This window comes from Perca fluviatilis, chromosome 24 (genome assembly GCF_010015445.1).
Source record: "Perca fluviatilis chromosome 24, GENO_Pfluv_1.0, whole genome shotgun sequence".
NCBI classification, from domain to species: domain Eukaryota; kingdom Metazoa; phylum Chordata; class Actinopteri; order Perciformes; family Percidae; genus Perca; species Perca fluviatilis.
This window is the reverse complement of record NC_053135.1, coordinates 14240919-14264256: the sequence shown is the minus strand read 5'-3', so window position 1 is coordinate 14264256 and position 23338 is coordinate 14240919. Positions and strand designations below refer to the sequence as shown.

Sequence of the window (23338 nt, the reverse complement as noted above, 5' to 3'; positions counted from 1 at the left end):
TTTAATGTTTGTAGAATTTCTATTCTATTTTTCAATTTCAAAATAAACATTTGATTTACAAAAAGTGGTGTTGTGGGTTAACTAAAACACATTTCAAATAGTGTCTTTCTTTCAGCGTGTGGTTTGCATCTCTCGTCTTGCCGCTTGAAGCCTCCAGCTTCTCCCTTTTTTCTTCCTGAATGAATCCCTCAATTAATCTTTCCCACACATCTGCAGTACTGGGTTAAATCAGTGTCAACAAACACGCCCCCTCATGTGTCATATGTCATATCACTTCTGACCGGTATCAAAACTAACCACATAAACTTTCTGAAAGACCTCTCGCAACAATAGTTTCAGCAGTAGTTAAAATGTTTTTAAACCCAGCTGACCTGAGGTGTCTCTGTCTCTTGCAGGACTCTGGCTGCTACTCTGTGAAAGTCCCAGCTTTAAGAGTGTGTGGTAAACATCACTGTGCAGTGTGTCAGTGGGTGTGTGTAGCACCGTTTTGCAGAGTGAGTGATGTCTTCAGAGCTGCTGGTAGATTTGGGTGAAGACCCTGCGACTGCACAGTTAGGACAGCTGAAGCTGACCACGGTAGATGACCAGCAGTGGCCCGCTGATGAGTCTACTCTCAGCAAGTCAGGTGAGAGGAATATATATATATATATATATATATATATATAAATAATATATATAAAATGTGTGTGTATTTCTTACTTTCTAGTTTGTTCTATTTTTGTTCTATATTCTTGTTTATATTCTATTCTCATTTAAATATATCTGTTTATACAGTGCCTTGCGAAAGTATTCGGCCCCCTTGAACGTTTCGACCTTTTGACACATTTCAGGCCTCAAACATAAAGATATAAAACTGTAATTTTTTGTGAAGAATCAACAACAAGTGGGTCCCAATTATGAAGTGGAACGAAATTCATTGGCTATTTCAAACTTTTTTAACAAATAAAAAACTGAAAAAGTGGGCGTGCAAAATTATTCAGCCCCTTTACTTTCAGTGCAGCAAACTCTCTCAGAAGTTCAGTGAGGATCTCTGAATGATCCAATGTTGACTTAAATGACTAATGATGATAAACAGAATCCACCTGTGTGTAATCAAGTCTCCGTATAAATGCACCTGCTCTGTGATAGTCTCAGAGGTCCGTGTAAAGCCCAGAGAGCATCATGAAGAACAAGGAACACACCAGGCAGGTCCCGAGATACTGTTGTGGAGAAAAGTTAAAGCCGGATTGGATACAAAAAGATTTCCCAAGCTTTAAACATCCCAAGGAGCACTGTGCAAGCGATAATATTGAAATGGAAGGAGTATCAGACCACTACAAATCTATGAAGACCCGGCCGTCCCTCTAAACTTTCAGCTCATACAATGAGAAGTCTGATCAGAGATGCAGCCAAGAGGCCCATGATCACTCTGGATGAACTGCAGAGATCTACAGCTGAGGTGGGAGACTCTGTCCATAGGACAACAATCAGTCGTATACTGCACAAATCTGGCCTTTATGGAAGAGTGGCAAGAAGAAAGCCATTTCTTAAAGATATCCATAAAAAGTGTCGTTTAAAGTTTGCCAAAAGCCACCTGGGAGACACACCAAACATGTGGAAGAAGGTGCTGTGGTCAGATGAAACCAAAATCAAACTTTTTGGCAACAATGCAAAACGTTATGTTTGGCGTAAAAGCAACACAGCTCATCACCCTGAACACACCATCCCCACTGTCAAACATGGTGGTGGCAGCATCATGATTTGGGCCTGCTTTTCTTCAGCAGGGACAGGGAAGATGGTTAAAATTGATGGGAAGATGGATGAAGCCAAATACAGGACCATTCTGGAAGAAAACCTGATGGAGTCTGCAAAAGACTGGAAGATTTGTCTTCCAACAAGACAATGATCCAAAACATAAAGCAAAATCTACAATGGAATGGTTCACAAATAAACATATCCAGGTGTTAGAATGGCCAAGTCAAAGTCCAGACCTGAATCCAATCGAGAATCTGTGGAAAGAACTGAAAACTGCTGTTCACAAACGCTCTCCATCCAACCTCACTGAGCTCGAGCTGTTTTGCAAGGAGGAATGGGCAAAAATGTCAGTCTCTCGATGTGCAAAACTGATAGAGACATACCCCGCGCGACTTACAGCTGTAATCGCAGCAAAAAGGTGCTACAAAGTATTAACTTAAGGGGGCTGAATAATTTTGCACGCCCAATATTTCAGTTTTTATTTGTTTAAAAGGTTTGAAATATCCAATAAATTTCGTTCCACTTCATGATTGTGTCCCACTTGTTGTTGATTCTTCACAAAAAATTACAGTTTTATATCTTTATGTTTGAGGCCTGAAATGTGGCAAAAGGTCGAAAAGTTCAAGGGGGCCGAATACTTTCGCAAGGCACTGTACATTGTCTGTGTGTAGTGTAGACGTGGCTACCACTACATTTTATTGTGCAATCCAGTTTGTATAATGGCAATAGGAAATTCTGTAAATTCAGGCAGGAAGCCTAGTGAAATATATATATATATATATATATATATGTGTGTGTATATGTGTGTATATGTATGTATATATATATGTGTGTATATGTATGTATATATATATATATGTATATGTTGTATATGTATATATATATATACATATATTAATATTATATATATATATATATATATATATATATATATATATATATATATATACATATATATATATACACATATATATATATATACATATATATATATATACACATATATATATGTGTGTGTGTGTGTGTGTGTGTGTGTGTGTGTGTGTGTGTGTGTGTGTGTGTATGTATGTATGTATATATATATATATATATATGTGTGTATGTGTGTGTGTGTGTATGTATGTGTTTCAGAGACAGATATCTCCCAGTGCTTTGACGCTGGCTCTCCACACCTGCCCTGGGACCATCCGTTCTATGACATCGCCAGGCATCAGATCATTGAAGTGGCGGGTCAGTACTCCAATCTTAAACCTTTTTGTTTCTTCTTTTCACACCAATCCCCACTTTGACATTACTATTTGAGTTTGTATTTTGCTTTTATCTTTTACCAATTCTCAGACTAAAATGTGCAGATTAATTTGCAGAATTTGAAAAAGAAATTTTTTCAGAATTTTTTTTATAGTAGGAACAGTTTGATACAGTGAAAGTTGAAAGGTAATGTTGAATCCCTGTCTGTCTTTCTGTGTGTCTGTAGGTGATGATAACTTTGGAAGGAAGGTGATAGTGTTTAATGCATGCAGGATGCCTCCACAGCACCAACTGGACCATCACAAGCTGCTGATGTAAGAACTAGTGTAAATCTAAATGCTGTATGTTTTTTTTACTGCTGCTAACAGACCTCTATGTCCTGACACACCAAGTTAGCGACTGTCGCCCGCGTCTGCCGTTTTTTGGCCGATTTAACGTTGGAAACCATAGTGATACAAGCAATCAAACGACTGTAAGATGGCTCTTCTCATTTTTCATCTCATCTGATCCAAACTGGCCAAAAATGACGTTTCAATGTTCCTTCTAAAGAACAAATAGGTTTAAACGAATTAATAACTATTTATGCACATTGTGTCCATAATATGGCAGACATATGAGATGTACATAACTACTTGTGTTGGTATATTTATTTTAACAATAACATGTTTTTTATAAGATCTACATATCTTCAATACATGCATGCATGCGTGTCCTTTGCCTATCTTGTGTGTGCGTTTGTGTCCTTTGGATATCTCGAAAACCATTCATCTGATCTACCTCATACACTGACTCGAGCATGTCTTCACGTGGCTTTAACTTTACTGTGTGGGAGCGGGCAGTCAAAAAAAGGGGGGTAGAATAATTAATCTAGTAGTAGTAGTAGCAGTAGCTGCAGTGCGCACCAACAACAACCACCATCATCTAATGGCACATGTTAGCAGTCCAGATGCAGTTTTTCTGAAGAAAAGAAGAAACTTTGTTATTTGTCACATAGAATTGTATAGTACAACGTCGGCATTTCTCCCATGCTAAACATTAGGAGCAGTGGTCGGCCACATACAGCGTCCAGGGAGCAACTTGGGATTCACTGTCTTGCTCAAGGACATGTAGCTGGAGGAGCTGGGGATTCCACAGCCACTGTCAGTAGACTGGGGAACAGAAACACCATGGATTGACAGGTCACCATGTTAACGACTAGGGATGGGTCTCGAGACCCGGTTCTATTAAGGACCTGGTTCCAAATTTTTCATAACCCGAAGATCAATAAGGTCCGAGCTTATCAATACTGCTATCGAGACTAGTGGACCATGTAACGTTATGTCTAAAAAATAAATGGCCTCAATGACTGCAGCGGTGCCTTTAGGCACATAAACAAGCAAGTAGGGCTGCAACAACGAATCGATAAAAATCGACTAGCTAGTCCAGCTGACTAGCATGACAAGCTAGCGTTAGCTCGTTAATAACAGTAATAAAGCAGGGGTGGTATAGTTTGCAAGACTAAAGACACGTTTTTATTCACCTGCCTTTTTTGGCCCATTAATTTTTCAATCTGTTGTCATATATATTCTGTGCTTTGTCCCATATCAGTTATTGTTGACAAATATATTAGTGTGGGGTGTATAAATGAACTTAACTTGCACTTACTACAATGATGGTAATAATTTAATGAATAAGTGTGTGTGTGTCTGTCTGTCTGTCTGTGTGTGTCTTCTCTGTATCTGCTATTTGGGTTACTTACATTTACACAACTATTAACTAAAACAACAAGTATGTATTGAGTTGATGTAAATTAATGTTTTCTTTTTTTTTTTATCCGATTCATCAATTAATCGAAAAAATAATCGACAGATTAATCGATTATTAAAATAATCGTTAGTTGCAGGCCTACAAGCAAGAGGGGACACGCTCCCTTCCCCTGCTCTCCCTCTCTCACAACTTGCTGACGTGGTGCAGCATGTGGTTCCTGTCTCTCAGAGCGACACACATCCCGGGGGTGCTGAACAGCGGAGCGAACCTTCTCCCTAGGGGTTTTCCCATGGCAAGAGAATGGAGACTCCAACCGGCAGTAGTGGAACAGATGTGGGCACGGTTCGGCAAAGCCTCCGTAGATCTCTTCGCCGCGGGAGAAAACGTGCATTGTCCTACGTTTTTCTTTCTACAGGACGGGAGCGTACCCACTAGCCCACAAAATGGCCACAGACACTGATCCAGACCACATTGCACCGCGTGCGTCAGGAGAGACTGTCTATGATTCTGATCACCCCCCAGTGGCCCAGAAAGGCATGGTTCGCTGAGATCAGGGCACTGGCAGAGGGAGAGCCCTGGTACCGCCAGGCTCCAGGTACCTACGCGCAGGGACCTGCTTTCCCAGGCTCAGGGTCAAATACTGCACCCACGGCCGGACATTTGGGGCCTGTGTGCCTGGCTCCTGAAAGGGTGAAGCTGATGGCTACAGGATTATCAGATAATGTGATTGACACTATACAGAGTGCCAGTGCGACATCCACTCAAGGTCTGAAGCTTGGTGTGAGGAAAGAGGTATCCCACCTTTCCAGAGCTCTGTGGTGGACATTCTGTCCTTCCTACAGGAATTACTGGAAATAGGCGTTTTTCTTTTCCACAATTAAGGTTTATCTGTCAGATAAGATAAGATAAAAATAGATTTTATTAATCCCACACATTTCTGTGCTACAGCAGCTCAAAGGAAAAAAGTTTACACACATCAGAATAACACAAATACACATTAAGTAGACATAGGACAAAAAATATACATAAAGTAAAAGAAATGGGAAAATAGAATTAGTTATAATAATAATAATAGTAATGAAACAAACATATTTACACAATAAACACCCTTATATAAACAGAGCGTATATAAACACAGATACACAAATGAGTAAGGTGCGGATGAATAGAGATGACATATTGCACAGATGGAGGTAGCAAAGAATATATATGGCCTTAGCCATATCAGAATAAATATGCATTGTGCAGAATATTGTCCAGTGATGGCTCATGTTGCAGAAACAGCTAGCAGTGCTACATTATGATTAAAGAGTCTGACTGCTGCTGGAATGAAGGACCTGCGGTAGCACTCCTTCTTGTACTGAGGGTGCAGCAGTCTGCTGCTGAAGGAGCTGCTCAGGGAACTCAGGCCATTTCCACACGTACCAAAACGATCTTTTTAGCGTCCAAACTGATCCATTTGTAAATGACTCAACACGCTACTTCATATGCCAGGCCTATAGGTGGCGTTGTTTCTACTACAGAAATTCACCAAAAACGGAGAAGAAGAGGCGGAGCATGCACATTGTATACAAACAGACAGTAGAAGAAGAAACCAAACACAACCTAAGCTAGCTAGCTATATGCTACCTTCGATGCTACAGTGCCGTGTGGTTGTGGGCATTAGGACAGATGCATGTTTATGTAGGTGTTGTTGTTATGAGACGTCGTCGCAGGGTAAGAGGTCGAAGGCTAGAGGTCGAGGGGTGTGGCGATGACATCATTGATACGCAAGTATGCGGCTTCGCCGTCCAAACAAAACCGCGAGGGTGGCGTTTTCTAATTTTTTCACCCTGGGACCAGGTTTCAAAAAAGTGCGTCTTCAGGCAGTGCGTTTACAGGATTCGTTTGGACGATCGGCCAAAACGATGCAAAATATGTGTTTGCACCAAAAAGTGTTTCCGTGTGGATGGCCCCTCAGTCTCATGTAGGGGATGATCCTCCTCTTCCCCCACCTCCTCTATGGTGTCCAGAGGGCAGACCAGAACACAGCTAGCCCTTCACCAGTCTGTTTAGCCTTTTCCTGTCCCTCTCTGTGCTCTCAGCTCCCCCGCAGGCTACTGTATAAAAGATTGCAGAAGCAAACACAGAGTCATAAAAAGTTTTTAACAGAGTCCTGCACACACCAAAGGACCTCAGCCTCCTCAGCAGGTGGAGATGGCTTTGGCCCTTTTTTACAGGACTGTATTTTTGGACCAGTCCAGTTTATTGTTGAGGTGAACACCCAGATATTTGTATGTCTCCACCATCTCAATGTCGACACCCTGGATGCTCACCGGTGTAGTACCAGGCGGCCTCCTGCGAAAGTCAACTACCATCTCCTTTGTCTTGCTGGCGTTGATGCGAAGGTGGTTTGACTCACACGAGTTGACAAAGTCCCCGATGACCTCCTGGTATTCCTGATCGTTCCCCTCTGATACCCATAATGGCAGTATCATCAGAGAACTTCTGCAGCTGCTTGTGTTGTGCCTGATGTCCGCTGTATACAGGGTGAAGAGAAAAGGAGCAAGCACTGTACCCTGTGGTGCTCCTGTGCTGCTCATCACCACATCAGACCCAGTCCTGGAGCCTCACATACTTTGGTCTGTCAGTGAGGTAACTGATGGTCCATGTGGACAGGTGGGGGTCAACTCCAGCTCCCAATAGTTTCCCTCAGAGCAGTGATGGTTGAATTGTATTGAAAGCACTGGAGAAATCAAAAAACATGACCCTCACAGTGCTCCCAGTGTTCTCCAGGTGTGACAGTGATCTGTGTGATAGATAGATAATGGCATCGGTGGAGACCCCTATGCCTGGTTGGTAAGCGAACTGTAGGGGGTCCAGTTCTTAGCTTATCAGGGTTCTCGGGTGTTGCAACACAATCCTCTCCAAGGTCTTCATCAGGTGAGGAGTTAAGGCTACCGGTCTGAAGTGGTTGGGCTCCCTTGGATGTGCAGTTTTAAGCCATATCTGCCTGCCATGTAGGTTTTCAGGGACTGTCCCCTGGTTCTCATCCTTTGGTCAAGCACTTCATGAAGGGGGTTTTAAGATAAAGGCCTGTGTGCAAACCCATGGTCCCTCAGTGGGACCTCATGCTGGTTTTGAAGGCGCTGTGCGGGACTCCTTTCGAACCGTTGCAGTCTGTGGGCATCAACATACAAGACAGCGTTCTTGTTAACCCTGTTCTCAGCCAAGCACATTGGAGATGTTCACACACTCTCTGTTCATCCATTGTGCATGCATTTTGCATGAGATGACCCAAAGGTGGTGTTGTGCCCTATCCCTGCGTACATCCCCAAAGTACCTGCTTCATCATATAAAGCATTGACTTTTGAGCTCCACCCCCTTTCACGTCTGCGGAACAGCAGCGCTGGCACAATCTGTGTCCTGTGCACACGCTTCGTATGTACAGTATATGGACCACACATGGGAGATGCTGCAGACTGTTTGTCTGCTTCGCTAGTCCAAGCGGCGCCTTTCTCATTGGGTGGAGGACACGATTTCACGTCCTTGTGCTTGGGAGAAGGCACAGTTACCCGGTTGTTGTCGGAGTTGCCCACTCCGCCAGGGGTATGGCTGCATCTTGGGCTCTCTTTAAAGGAGCATCAGTGTGGAGGACGTCTGCTCCGCAGCGAGCTGGGCTTCCCCTCATATGTTAATGAAATTCTACTGTCTGGATGTGACAGCACAAGATGTCACTCAGACGGTGCTTTTTAGCAGGCAAGTGATGCAGCTGCATCATGTACTCTGCTTTGCTAGGGCCAGGTCAGGGCTATATCTCCTCAGTCTACTGCAGGGGTGCCTTGAGGCGTGATGATAGGTCCCCATACTAATGTGTTGTACCAGGAGTACCGACCGAAAGGGAACTGGAGGTTATGTAGATAGCAGATGTTCCCTGAGGGAGGGAAACGAGGTATAACGCATAGTGGGCCCTTGCCACCTTTTTGCTCGGTGAAGTGCAGTTTAGATTGAGGTTATGAGACTGTGCAAGGGCATTTTATATGCAGAAGGTAAGGCGGGCTCCCCTGTCTGCTACAGTCTCATTGGCCTTGACAGGTGTGTTGATAACGTTTCTTCCGGTTGGTATCGCGAGGACGCAATCCCCATACTAATGTGTTGTAGCTCGTTTCCCTCCCTCAGGGAACATTGGTTTTCTACATAACCTCCAGATCTACTCTAGCAGTCACCACCTTCACATGTGAAAGTATTTTTCCAAATTCCCATAAAAAGGGTCTTCAATAGCTGGAACTGGCCCACCAAAATGTGAGTCCTGTTATAGATGTGTCCTTGTGTTACCACTTTAGAAGTATGTATTATGCATACAAAATATATATTGTGTACTCTGGCTTTAACGGTTAGGATAAGTAATTGACATTGCATGTCCTTGTATGGTTCTTAGTTTTGAGACTTCAAAAATGTCATGAACATTGGATTTAATCATAAAAACAGTTATGGTAAAAAAAAAAGAAAGTTGTTTAACATGCCTTTTAATATGTTATCATACTTTTTCTTTAGCAGTGGCCAAAACACGGCCAGAGAGACATGAACACGAAGAGAGGGGTTTAATTCACAATCACAACTGGCTTGCTCTACATTATACCTTACTTATTTGATCAGATGCTCCAGTTTCTGTTGTGAAGAAATAAAGGATACACCGACCTCATTTCAGATAACGCTAATAACCTAATTTCTGCATTTATTAGCTTTTTGACTATTGAGAGGGACAGGAAATTTGAGTAGAGGGAGGGAGGTCATTACAGTAAAGGTCCTTAGTTGGAATCAAACCAGGTATATCTGGTTACATAGTCTACGTCTTTGACTGCTGGCTTACACATCCATATGACCCAATATGAATCAATAGTACATGTTTTACAGAAGTCTTCTAGCCAATAGGGAACTGTTTTGGGAAGTGTTTCAATAACTTTTTAATGGGAAACAAATGTTTTTTCACTACGTATATACCGTATATTTCACTATATGACTGCTTCTGTACCGTGCTGAAACACTAAGGAAGGTTGTGAAATTGTAGTTCCTTGGTAAACCTGGAATATAATATGGCGTCCAGTTGATATACACACTTATCTATTTAAATGACAATTTGTTTTATTTTTTGCAGGTATCTTAAAGGAACACTGGATCAGTATGTTGAAAGTGACTACACTCTGATCTATTTCCATCATGGGCTGACCAGTGAAAACAAACCCTCTCTCAGCTGGCTACGAGATGCATACAGAGAGTTTGACAGAAAGTAAGCTCAATAACATTACTGTACATGTGTACAGACAGGGGCCTCACTGACCATCATTTCAGAACGGACTCAAGCATTAGTCATTCCTAAATCCTTCACTTTGTTTTATTTAAAATAAACACCATGGGCCCATTTTCATGGCAGTACAATGAACAGTGCAAGCAGTGCTTTGCATTTTCTTGATTATGAAATTGGCCATTCTGTGTTATATTTTGGTACCAAGTACAGAGTGCACAGTATACAGATGTAGGGAATACAAATACACCATTACATGAACCAAAATAGCAAGTGCGTTTGGAGATGCCAATATTAGCTGACTAATTGAGCATCTATGGGATGGAATAGAACTAACTTCCCTCTGTGTGGAGAAAAACAGTTCACTTGAAATAAAGGACATCCTAAGTCATGTGTCCTTATATGAATGAGTTAATATAATAAATAAAGAGAAAAATTCAATCCATCTACTTTTTTTCCTTGGCTTGACAGCCTTTTCCATTGCATTGTGGATTTTCCCCTAAAGTAAAAGTTGGGATAACAGCATACAGCCACAAACTCTGCTCTAAAGACTTTATCCTTATCCCCAGTATATGGTACATTTTGTCAGAATATCATCTGTATGTGTTTTCAGGTATAAGAAGAACATCAAGGCTCTGTATATCGTCCATCCAACCATGTTCATCAAGACTCTGCTGATCCTCTTCAAACCAATCATCAGGTCCTTTTTCTGTAAAATTACTGAGCAGTTTTTATGGATGTCAATTGACATTCCTACATTTTAAACAATAGCTTTTCTTGACACTTTTAGAGTGTAAGTCATTATTGTTTAATATTAGCATGTCCTCAGCACATTACGACTAGTCCTATATAGGACACTACTGCAGGATGAAATTTTGCAGTTTCAGACAGTTCTCTCTGGCCCCATCATTTTACCTAAATTCTTTCAACATATTATAATATACAGTAGTATAGCATTGTATAGTTTATTATAGTATAGTAGCACAGAGTATAAATTCTACTGTGGGAAAATCCTGCAGTTGAACAATCACTGGCATGTGTTTCCATAGATAGAGTACAGAAAGGCCCTGGCACACCTAGCCGACAACCAGGAACAGAGGCCGACTGTGGCATCACCTCACGTCGGCCCACGTCGCCTTTGTCTTGGCCAAAATTAGCACTGGAACACACAGCGGAGACTACAGCCAACAGCCAAATGCCACATACGTTATGCGTATGCGTGCAAGGAAATAACTCTCATACCACCAGGCGGCGGTATCTATTGGTCATTCAAAAACCGAATACAAACATTGCTATGATACCCACAACAAAAAGCATTTGCTCGGATCAGCAGCAGCAGAACTGAATGGACCCTACGGTCCCTCTGCTTCACTCCCCGCCGGAAAAACAGCGGACACTAGGAGATGACTAACCAGTCTGTCCATCTCCCGGGCTGTCATCCATTCTCTCTGCAAAGAATATTCTCTGTGGTGGGAGCGGAGTGGATGGACCAAACCCGAACGGCCCGCTGCTGTCTAGTTAGCTATCAAAAGCTTGCTAATTCCACTCACCAAACATGCCTTCATCCTACACTGGTTACAGAAAATTTGCCAAACAAAATTGTCACTCATCTGGTGATAGCAATGTGCTTTCCTACAATGTGACAAGATTGTGTGAATGAAACGGTTACGTTAACCGTTACCCTTTACTAATTTTGAGGCTGGCCAGCTGGCTAGTAGTAGTAGGGGGCTAAGTGTTTAGCAGTGCAGACGGTGCAGGGAGAGAGGGGTCTATTATGTTCTTTATATTAGATCTCATGGTACAGGATATTATATTAGTTTATTAACATATTTTGTAATGTGTAGATATGTATATGTTTTTTGTCATTAACATTTATTTTTTTTAACAAGATACAAAACATAACTCGCAGCATGAACAAATCCCCCCCCCCCCTCCACCCACCCAGACAAAAATCAAGAAAAGATGACACAATATTCCAGACCATTTAACAAAATAGTAACAAAATAGACCATAAACCAAATAAACATATGTATAAATGACAACACCATAAACCAATCATACTCGTCTCTCCCCACCACAAAGCTTATTAGGAGCCCTCCATTAAGTTCATGTACTTTCCCCATTTTCTAGTATATACATCGAATATGGCAAACCGTTTGTAAAATTTTTTCAAACGCCCACTCCTGGATTGACGGCATCCCTTCATTCTTCCATCCCCTTAAAATAATCTGTCTGGCTATCATAAAACTAGTCTGGACCCAGCTTCTCCCGCTTAGGATTGACCCATCTCCCAGAACAAATAATCTTGGGCTGAATGGAACCTAGATCCCTGCAATCCGACATAGGTTATCATGTATCCCGGTACAAAATTCCAGGACCTTATCACAGGACCATAGGACATGAAGTAATTGGCTGTCCTCTGTCTTACATTTCCAACAATTTGGTGTGTCTTTCAGACCAATTCCAAACAATCTGGAGGGAGTCCATTAGAAGCGATGCATAATCTTGAACTGAATGAGGCGCACTCTCTCATTGCGTGACATAGTTTTAATACTCCTACAAATTCTGTCCCACTCCTCATCATCCAGTGTAATACTCAGATCCCTTTCCCATGTCTTTTTGAGGGCTGTCCAGGCTCCATCCCCCAGGATCAGCATAAGCATAGAATAATACCCAGAAGCATCATGACCTTTTTCATATTTCAACAACATTCTGGTGCCATTCGGGGCTGAAGAACGGCGTAAAAAAATCCCCACTAACAGATGGCGAAGTTGCAAATATCTAAAAAATTGAGACCTAGGGATTCCAAATTGCTGCACCACATCCTCAAAGGATTTCAATATGCCACGGAGATACAGATCCCCCCAGTTTGACAATTCCCTTTTCTAACCAATAGCTCCACAAAACGAGAGATCTACCAATACATTACTTTAGATTTCGCCAAATACTTGATGAAGTATTTAGATATGGATCCAGTTCAAACAGCCTTAAGAGATTATCGGATGTGTTTTTGCCTCACCATACAGTTTAACAGACAGGCATTGCAAGGGTGATAATGGGGCAAGAACAGATTGCTCAATACAATACCAGGGTGGGATTCTCTCAGGGGGAAGTGAGCAGTGAGCCAGATGCTTTAAGTTAAAAGCATAGTAATTATACAACATTTTTGGTAGACTCAAACCTCCTTTATCCATCGGTCTTTATAATTTATTAAAATGTAGCCTTTTTTTTTACCATTCCATAGAAATGTCTTTGTTATCCTGTCAAACCATTTAAAATATGACTGGGTAACCTGAATTGGACCAATTTACCCTATAACCTGAACATTTTGAGAGAGTCATTGATCCCGACTAAACAGGTTATTGATTTACGAGGTTCAGAAACAAAAAGTAAAATATCATCTGCATAAGTTTGTGCACTACACCTCCTACCATAACATCTGGGAAGTTAGTCTCCCCTCTTATGGCTGCTTCCAAAGGCTCAATGGCTAAACAAAACAACAAAGGAGACAGAGGTGAGCCCTGTCTTGTTCCCCTTCAAAGAGCGAAATATTCTGAAAATAACACGTTAGTTTGCACCGCAGCCTCTGGGTGCTTATACAGCACCTTAATTCACTTCATAAAAATGCTGCCAAACCCATACATTTCCAGAGTTTTGAACATATAGCCCCATTCAACCGTGCACTGTCAACCTTCGTCGGCCTTTGAATCGGCGTCGGCCATCGGCTGAACAGGCAATCCATCTGACTGGCAATCCATCTGATTGGCTGCTCAGCTTGAAAACGGTAGTAATGAAATCAAACAAACGACTGTGACAGCACACACACTGCTCTTTTCATTTTTCATCTCATCTGATCAATCCAGCACACAGACGTAGCTGTCAAAACTGGCCAAAAATGCTGTGTGAATGTTCCTTCTAAAAACGCATAGCTTGGAACGATTGGAATAATTATTTTTGCAAATCATGTCCATAAGATGGCAAACATACAAAATATACATAACTACTTGAGTTGGTATATTATATATTGTACATTAATAAACTAATATTCTATACCTTGAAATGTATTATAAAGACCATAATAGACCTCCCTCTCTCTGCACCGTCTTCACGTCTAAACAGTTAGCCCCCTAGCAAGCAAGCTAGCATATTAGTCAGCTGTCCAGCCTCTAAATTAGTGAAATGTAAGAACTTAATGTTTTATTCACACTCTACACTACCGGTCAAAAGTTTTAGAAAACCCAAATTTTTTTTAGTTTTTTATTGAAATTTTAGCAGTTCAAGTCCAATGAATAGCTTGAAATGGTACAAAGGTAAGTGGTGAACTGCCTGAGGTTAAAATCTTTTTTACAAAAAGGCCTTTTTCAGGGAACAAGAAATGGGTTAACAACGAAAAGCTGTTCTGCAGCAATTGAGGTTGACCAAGCTTTGAAAGTTGGTGCTACCAATTCCCACATTCCAACTTGTCTGGATTACTTACAACCCCCTCTGTTTGTATAAAAGTATTGTTGGAACACACTGTGGTACCATACCCTCATGAGCATAATATGACCAGTATTTTACTGCAGAAAGTAGTGCGTTGCCTTAAAAATGACGGGAAAAAGGCAATTAACAATGGAAGAGAGACATACCATCATAACACTTAAGAATGTTGGTCTTTTCTACAGAGAAATTCCGAAGAAAGTCAAGGTGTCAGTGAGTACAGTATTCTTCACCATCAAAAGGCACTTAGAAACTCTGACAGGAAGAGGTCTGGCAGACCCAAAGCCACAACAGAATCAGAAGACAAGTTTCTGAGAGTCAACAGCTTGCGTGATAGGCGGCTCACAGGACAACAGCTTCAAGCACAGCTTAATAGTGGTCGTAATAAGCAAGTCTCAGTTTCAACTGTAAAGAGAAGACTTCGAGCTGCAGGTTTGATAGGTCGAGTTGCAGCAATAAAGCCATTGCTAAGACGTCAGAATAAGAAAAAGAGGCTTGCCTGGGCCAAGAAACAAATATTATGCAAGCATCCAAACACAGCCAAGCAACATCGGCCACAAGCCATATTCTAACACCGTTCATCCATGCAAAACAGTAACAAGCCATGGACTACTGAAGACTGGAAGAAGGTGTTATGGACTGATGAATCAAAATTTGAAATCTTCGGTTCATCACGCAGGATTTTTGTACGCCATCGAGTAGGCGAAAGGATGGTTCCTCAGTGTGTGACATCAACTGTCAAACCTGGAGGAGGAAACGTGATGGTCTGGGGCTGTTTTACTGGATCCAGGGTCAGTGATTTGTATAGAGGCACCCTGAACCAAAACGGCTACCACAGCATTTTGCAGCGCCATGCAGTACCCTCTGGTATGCGCCTAGTTGGTCAAGGGTTCAACTGCAACAGAGTTGGGAAGAACTTTCTGAAGAATATTTGATTTCCATTAGAGAAAGAATGCCACAAGTGTGTTCAGCTGTTTTATCTGCCAAAGGGGGCTACTTTGATTGTGGATGTCAAAAATTTTGAATACGTTTTGGTTTATAAATTGATTACATGATTTCTTTTTGAACTTAAATTGTTCATTTGTTCTATTCTTTCATTTCAGAGTACAATAAGACATTGAACTGCATGAATTTCAATAAAAACCTGGAAAAATTGGGGTGTTCTAAAACTTTTGACCGTTCACATCGTAGGAAAGCACATTGCTATTGCCAGATGAGTGACAATTTTGTTCAGCTAATTTTCCTATAACCAGTGTAGGATGAAGGCAGGCCCGGATTGGCTAATTGGGAGCACCAGGATAAGCAGTTTATAAAGTTTATTTTATTGCTCTTATTTCCTTGTGTGGAGGGAAACACATTTTAGGTCCATTGAAACAACAGCAAATTATCCTTATAGTATCTTAATTAATATTTCGATATACAGAATGAGAGGTTCAGAGAGTCACATACACTGAGACATTTGGCGATATCCCCATTCTCACAGAATGTAAATGCAGCAAATGATAAGATAACTGAAGTGCAATAATTTGCTGATTTGGTCTTCTTTTTCTTTCTTTGTAGTTTTAAGTTTGGCAGGAAGATTAACTATGTGAGTTATCTGAGTGAGCTGGAAGATGTGGTGAAGTGTGAGCAGTTGCTAATTCCTGCCCGTGTCAAAGAGTAAGAGCTGATGTTGGACTCTAGATTCTGTTTCACAAATCTACTTTGAGTTATACACAATTTAATATTTGCATTTAATTACCTGCTGCATGCATTTTAATTATGTTCTTGTAGTGAAATTGTCGGTCACTGTTGCTATTTTCTTTTCTGTATCCTGTTATAATACATATCCACCCAGAAATAATTTAAACCTACACATACTGTATTTACTATCTTTCAGGCACAATTAGTGTACAACTTTGTTAACATTTCTAATCCACCTTATCTTTCTTAAAATCCACAACAGTTGATAATCTTTGTCTCTGTGTCAGGTATGACAACAAGTTAAGAGCTTCCGTTAAACCAACCGTCCAGCCTCCCATGTCTCCTCCTCACAGCCCCCCCCTCCACAGCCAGGTGTTTGGGGTGCCACTTGCATTGTAAGTTACCACATCACTCACTTGTGTCTGTTATTTATATATATATATATATATATATATATATAAAAAGTACATTTACTCAAGTACTGTAAATAAGTACACATTTAAGGTACTTATACTCGCACACGACACCGTGGCGTGGGACTCCTGGGTGGCACGCAAGCTATGAGCAAAGGCAACGCATCAATCATTGCTGGAATCTCTGAAACGCCAGGGGGCATAGAAACAAAATAATAAGTAAGAAATCTCTGTAGACCCTTGGCTTTGACAGCAAGGATTCCTCCTAATTGTACTGTATATTAACCTCAAGCAAGTTTAAAATGTATAAAGTAAGATGTGTGTAATGTTTGGAAGATGTGGAATACTTCAACATGTCTGTATGTGAGTCCAATCCACCTTGTGGTTTGATACAAATATTTTTTGACAGACTCATTAGACAGGATTTGAACCTTCAACACTAGTCTCACAAAGATGTACAACTGGGCATGTGCTGTAACCGCTCTACACACCCTGCATGCATGGAGTGGTCTGTTATTTGAAGAGAGAGAGGTTTGGAACAATGATACTTCAAAAATACCACTGAACACAGTGGTAATACGTAGCAGAAATGTTGTAGTAGTAGATTATTAGCAGTATTAGTAGCAGCATTGATGAAAATATTTAATCGCAATTAATCGCATGATGTCCATAGTTAACTCACGATTAATCGCAAATAAATTGCACATTTTTATCTGTTCTAAATGTATTTTAAAAGGGATATTTTTTAAGTTGCTTTTAATGCTCTTATCAACATGGGTGTAGACAAATATGCCTGCATTATGCAAATGTTTATTATCATTGCAACAATCCAAAACAATTACAAATCCTGTCTAGAATATTCTCAAAGGTACTGTATGCTCAAAAAATAAGCTGAAAGCATAATATGGCAAACTGAAGCCAATCAAGCAACAACACATGGGCATATTGACCTGATGTAACATTACTTGATAATACTAACACAATGTAGTGTCCCACTTTACTTTATGTCAGCGAAAGGCCTCTCCTTTATCTTCATAACTGTCACAAAGCATGCGATAGAAGTTCCCACTGTGGGAAAATAATGTGATGTGACCCTGATGTATAAGGCAAAAGCTGTCTTGTTAGGGCCCGAGCACCAACATGTTGGTCAGCGAAGGCCGTGTTGAAATTCAAATGTTTCTTCTTCTTCTTTCTGTTACGGTTTGCTCCTAGTTTGGACCCCAGAAGCAGACTCAGACACAATGGATTGGAGTTAATAGTTTTATTTTATCTCGGTACTTGCAAGTGAAGAGAGTAAAACGAGGTGGTGAGGTGGCAATCCTGGTGAAAGCAGATGGTATCTGGTGGTGTGGAATTTGTGGCAGGCAATGGCAGAGGATCAGCAGGAAGGCAGGCTCAGCTTAGGCAGGTACTGGAAACGGAAGAGACACAGGTGATGTTATTTTTAGCAGAGTCGCAACAACGGTTCAAAGTCAAATTCTTCACTGGAGGTTTAAGCCTTGAAGAGTTACCACATGGAGAGAGGAAAACAATCTGGCGATGAGTGAGTGGAGAGCCGGGTTTCTTATACTGAGCTTGATGGTAAATGGAAGTCAAGTGTGCCTGGTACAACTGTAGAGCCACGCCCCTGCTGATGCACACACACACACACACACACACACACACACACACAACACACACACACAGGGGAGGAGACACAGGGAAAGACAGACATTGAAACAAACAGGAAACAGTGGAATCCAGAGGTCGACGAACCGTAAAGGCAGGATGGTCATCCACGATCCAGGCGGGAGGCGTGGGATCGGCCGGAGGGCACAGAGGGCTGGACGAGACAGGTTTGAGCAGTGAGACATGAAAGGTGGGGTGAATCTTTAGGGAAGCCGGTAGCTTGAGTCTGAGAGAAGATGGGTTAATGTCACGGTTTATCACAAATGGTCCAACATAACAAGGTGCCAGCTTACGTGATTCCACTTGCAGGTGAAGGTCACAAGAGGACAACCACACACTCTGACCAGGGGCATAGGCAGGAGCAGGAGAACGACGGCGATCAGCCAGGCTCTGGCCTCTCTCCAGACCCATCGACAGCGACGTAGGTGCACCTGCACGGATGGAACCGCCACTTCCTCTTCCTGTACAGGAAACAGGGGAGGTTAATAACCTAGTGTGACCATGAATGGGGACATACCAGTAGCAGAGGTGGAGAGTGAGTTGTACGCATATTTAATCTAGGGGAGATGGGTGTTCCAGGCAGAGGGGTTCCGGTCGGCGACGCAGCGGAGCGCCAATTCCAGATCCTGATTGGCCCGCTCGGTTTGGCCATTGGACTGAGGATGGTATCCTGAGCTGAGGCTGACAGAGGCACCCAGAGCCTCACAAAAAGCTTTCCAGACTTGGGAGGAAAACTGGGGTCCTCGGTCAGAAACTTTGTCACTGGAAATGCCGTGAAGGCAGAAAACGTGCTGGACCAGTAGATTGGCAGTTTCCATGGCTGAAGGTAACTTAGGAGGGGAGACAAAATGAACAGCCTTAGAGAAACAATCTACAAGGTCCGTATATCAGTGTTACCTTCCAAGGGTGGCAGACCAGTAACGAAGTAAGAATAGATAGAACAGATAGAACAGGCAGCCACAAAATTCCGAGTGTCCTTGGTGATGGTGGGCCACCAGAATCGCTGTCTGATGAAGGACAGAGTGCGCTGGATACCTGGATGACAGGTGAATTTGGAGAGGTGTCCCCACTGGAGAACCTGGGATTTCACAGAGTCAGGCAGTGCGAGTCTCAATGTCGCAAACAGCAGCAACAACAATGCAAGATGCAGGAAGAATGGGCTCCGGTGCAGTACTGGGTGTGTCCTTGTCACTCTGATGGGACAGAGCATCTGGTTCTTGGTTGCGGGATCCTGGTTGGTAGGTTAAGGTGAAGTTAAACCTCCCCAGAAACAAGGACCACCTTGCCTGGCGAGAGTTCAGCCTCTTGGCGGACTGGAGGTAGGTGAGGTTTTTGTGGTCTGTCCGTACCAGTAAGGGATGTTGGGATCCTTCCAGCCAGTGACGCCATTCCTCCAGTGCCAGAACCACCGCCAGGAGTTCCTGATTTCCAACATCATAATTTTGCTCTGCTGGAGACAAACGACGGGAAAAAAAATGCACAGGGGTGCAGTTTGTGATCTTTGGCGGATCGCTGAGAGAGCACAGCTCCAACTCCAGAGTCTGATGCATCCACCTCAACAACAAACTGTAAGGATGGATCTGGATGTATTAAAATGGGAACACTAGTGAACAGTGTCTTTAACCTTGTGAAAGCTTGTTCTGCCTCAGGGGGCCAAGTGAATGACTTAGCAAGTGATGTGAGAGGGGCGGCCACTTTACTGTAATCCTTGACGACTCTCCGGTAAAAGTTGGCGAACCTAAGAAACCGCTGGAGCTGCTTTCTGCCCTCCGGCTTTGGCCATTCCACCACCGCTTTCACCTTGGCTGGGTCCGGTCTCACAGATTCAGAATGAAAATCGCACTTCTCTGCTTTGACAAATAACTTATTTTCCAACAGCCTTTGAAGAGCACCCAAGGCAGGGTGAGGGGGGGAGGGGGAGAGCGTACTTATTTTTTACTGTGATGTTGTTCAGTCCAGTAAAGTCGATGCAGGGACGAAGAGAGCCATCCTTCTTACCAATGAAGAAAAAAGCGGGAGAAGATATCGCTTATTTCTTATTCTTTATTTATAAAGGACAACACACATTAATCAACATTTCTGTAAATGTGCCAGTGTTAGCCAGCCGGCTAATTTTCAACTGTATTCCTTTTGGCCAGATGATTTTAGACCAGAGCAACAGGAAAGAGCAAGACATTAGTACATTTCAAATTATACAGACAGAAGTCAAGAAGACACCACACAGACAGCTAGAGCATTAGAGAAGCTATCCCTGTTTGGCATGCAGAGCCACAAGAAGCAGCAAAGCACCAGCATATCTAAACATCAAACAGCATTCACATTCAGTACAAGATATTATGCAAGCATCCAAACACAGCCAAGCAACATCGGCCACAAGCCATATTCTAACACCGTTCATCCATGCAAAACAGTAACAAGCTATAAAGAAAAGATAAAATAAGCTACATCACTCGTGAGGGATGCGTTAATATGATGGTAAAAATAGTTAAAATACAAATTAGTTATTCATACATATTCAAGCAATGCAAAGCGAACTAAGTTTGAAACCTAGCAATATATCAAAACATGTTAGCAGGAGGTTAGCAATACTAACAACATTAATATAAGAAATACTAGGAGATTAAACATTTTCACAAGTCTGACTATCCAAGAGCCAGGTCTTGAGACTTTGTGTAAAATTATGGTAGGTGGTGCAGTTTCTTATTTCATTTGGTAGAGTATTCCACCTATTAGAAGCTCTAACAGAAAAGCTCGATTGACTAAAGGAACTGGAACTGTAAGGGGTTACGCAGTCCCCTCTCAGAACAGACCGAGTGGTTCTATTCTTAGTTTTTTTGTTTAATAAAAGAATTGAGTGGTGGAGGAGCTTTACCATTTAGGATCTTGAACATTAGACATATGTCATATTTGATTAGATTTTCCCAACTAAGGATGTCATATTTGTTAAGAATTTTGAAATAATGATAAGTATTATGTTTTCTGTCTAGCACTTTGAGGGCCTTTTTATACAGAGAGAGAACAGGCTTAAGGGTTGTATCGTTTGCTTGCGTCCAGCTCGTCATACAATATAGTAGATGAGGAATAATCATTGTATAATTTTGCTGCTGAAGTTGTTAGGCAGCTTCTTATATACCTAAAATTGGCGATATTGTATTTAGTTATTCAAATTACTTTTTTCACTTGTTTTTTGAAAGACAAGTTGGAATCAATGATGATACCAACATATTTAACATGAGAGACAACTTGAATATTCTCGGCAGACACAGAGGGCTAGATTTACCTTTATCAAACCACTTCCTTATCCAGAAGATCGACATAACCGATCGCGGGCTTTATTTAACAGAGCGGTCAGATCGGGCGAGATAAGATTCAATAGGTCTTGCAACCTAATTATATATTCCGTGGTATTGTTGTCCGCGAGGCCAGATGAAAACTCAAAAACAAAGAAATAGCAGAATCTATGTCATTTCTTGCTTTACAACATATATAGCGTTGTCAGTATTAACAAGATAACCATATAATCACTTAGATAGATGTGTTTTGAAAAGCAAACTATATCATTGCTTAGAGTGTGTGTGTTGAAAACCCCCCAAAAAATAACATATATCTTGCTTACATATTGATCTGTTTTGCATTTTATGACAGAAAGAGCTTTCTTTGAGAAACTGTAAAGTGTAGGAAAGCACCTAGACAGATAAGAGCACAGGCAGGAGCTGCGGCCTTGACCGGTGCATGCAGCTGTGTGTGTGTGCGTCTTGAAGGCACATGTGTGGCCATACACAGCACACGAGTTGTAGAGTTCATGAAGTTCTTTACTGTAATGTTATTTGTGAAGTGTTTCCTACATTACCTTACAAGGATAGGGAAGTACATATAGTACGTCCCTTTTGATAACTTTGGGAGGAGTAAAAAAATTTGTGTGTATAAATATGAGTGTTTTTGCCGAGTAGCAGCCCCTTTTCGGGTGCCCCTTTTGGGTGCCGTTTGAGCCCTTTCGGGTGTTCCCTTTTGGGTCCCTTTTTGGGTCCCTTTTGGGCTCCCTTCGGGCTCTTTTACCTGAACGCTTTACGAGGCATCGGGATGCCATGAAGCCTTCTCCATCTACCCTTGCACTTTCTGTTGCATTAGGGAAGATTCATTATGCCTCTTCCAGCTGGAGAGGGGTTCCCTTGTGCTTGCTGAGTGTAAGGGAGGAAAAGAAAAAGAAAAAGGACAGACTCTGAGAAGCGGCTTCGAATACCTCTGAAAAAAAAGTCAAAAAGTGCTCTTCTCTCTTAGTTTGCCCAGACGCTCTTTTCGCTGCGTTTTGGGGAAGATTTATTTGCCCTCTTTGACACCGAAGAGGAGATTACCTGCACTCATATGAGTGTGGGAGACACAGAGCCAGGAGGAAAAGAGAAGCAGCTTTAAATACCTCTGTTAGAGCGGAGGCTTTATCTTTATTTTTATTTTTTGTTTTATTTTGTAGAGGACCACTTGCTTTTAATTTCTGCTTTTGTCACAAAATAATAAAAACCACCTGAGTCCGACTTTGGACTAGGAGAGCCAACCTTTTGCCAGTTCCTTATTTCTCTCTGGGATCGTCTTGCCCGCTGTCAAGCAGGGAGGGTTTCCCCCCCCCTATGGGGGTTAGTGACTCCTCTTTAACCGCCCGTGGAGAGCCTCTGAGCATCCCCCTCTCTCAGTCCGGCGACCAAGAAGGGCAAGGCGGGCGTCCTTGAGAAGGAAGGGACCTCCGGTGACCCTGGGAGGACGGCTGAGACCGTGAGTACTAAAGAAAAATCATTGGTTTTAAAGATCCCCTCGGGCAGTGCTTGTCATATACAGGGGGATAAGAGCCCGTATTTTTGGGGACGTCTGGTGTAGTGTGTATCTAACCTCTTTTCCCGCCCTGGTTCCCTGATCCAGGCGAGGGCTTTCTCCTAGACGGAGGGCGCGGTGTGTGTCTCTATAAACTAAATTAATCAGGGAAGCGTCAAAAGCAACTCCTTTTAGCATAGGTCAAAGCATCCACCCGCTGACGGGCAACGGCCGCTTCATCCGTACGGCTGAAGAGGGCACTAGTAGGGCCGGGGGTTTGCTGAGG

The 23338-nt window shown here is 42.2% G+C and overlaps 1 protein-coding gene across 6 annotated transcripts in view; it reads left to right on the top strand.

Moving 5' to 3' along the window:
* Positions 1-23338, top strand: part of arhgap1 (Rho GTPase activating protein 1) — an 88708-nt gene that overhangs the window by 25787 nt on the left and 39583 nt on the right. For 5 of the 6 annotated variants that reach the window (XM_039793275.1, XM_039793274.1, XM_039793272.1 and 2 more), the window contains exons 2-8: positions 396-625; positions 2866-2964; positions 3209-3296; positions 9863-9994; positions 10623-10709; positions 16049-16147; positions 16459-16566. In XM_039793275.1, coding sequence (XP_039649209.1) covers positions 502-625; positions 2866-2964; positions 3209-3296; positions 9863-9994; positions 10623-10709; positions 16049-16147; positions 16459-16566 — 737 coding nt within the window. In that variant the 5' untranslated portion in view covers positions 396-501. The remainder of the gene's footprint in view (positions 1-395; positions 626-2865; positions 2965-3208; positions 3297-9862; positions 9995-10622; positions 10710-16048; positions 16148-16458; positions 16567-23338) is intronic. The other variant, XM_039793273.1, reaches the window with a different exon arrangement.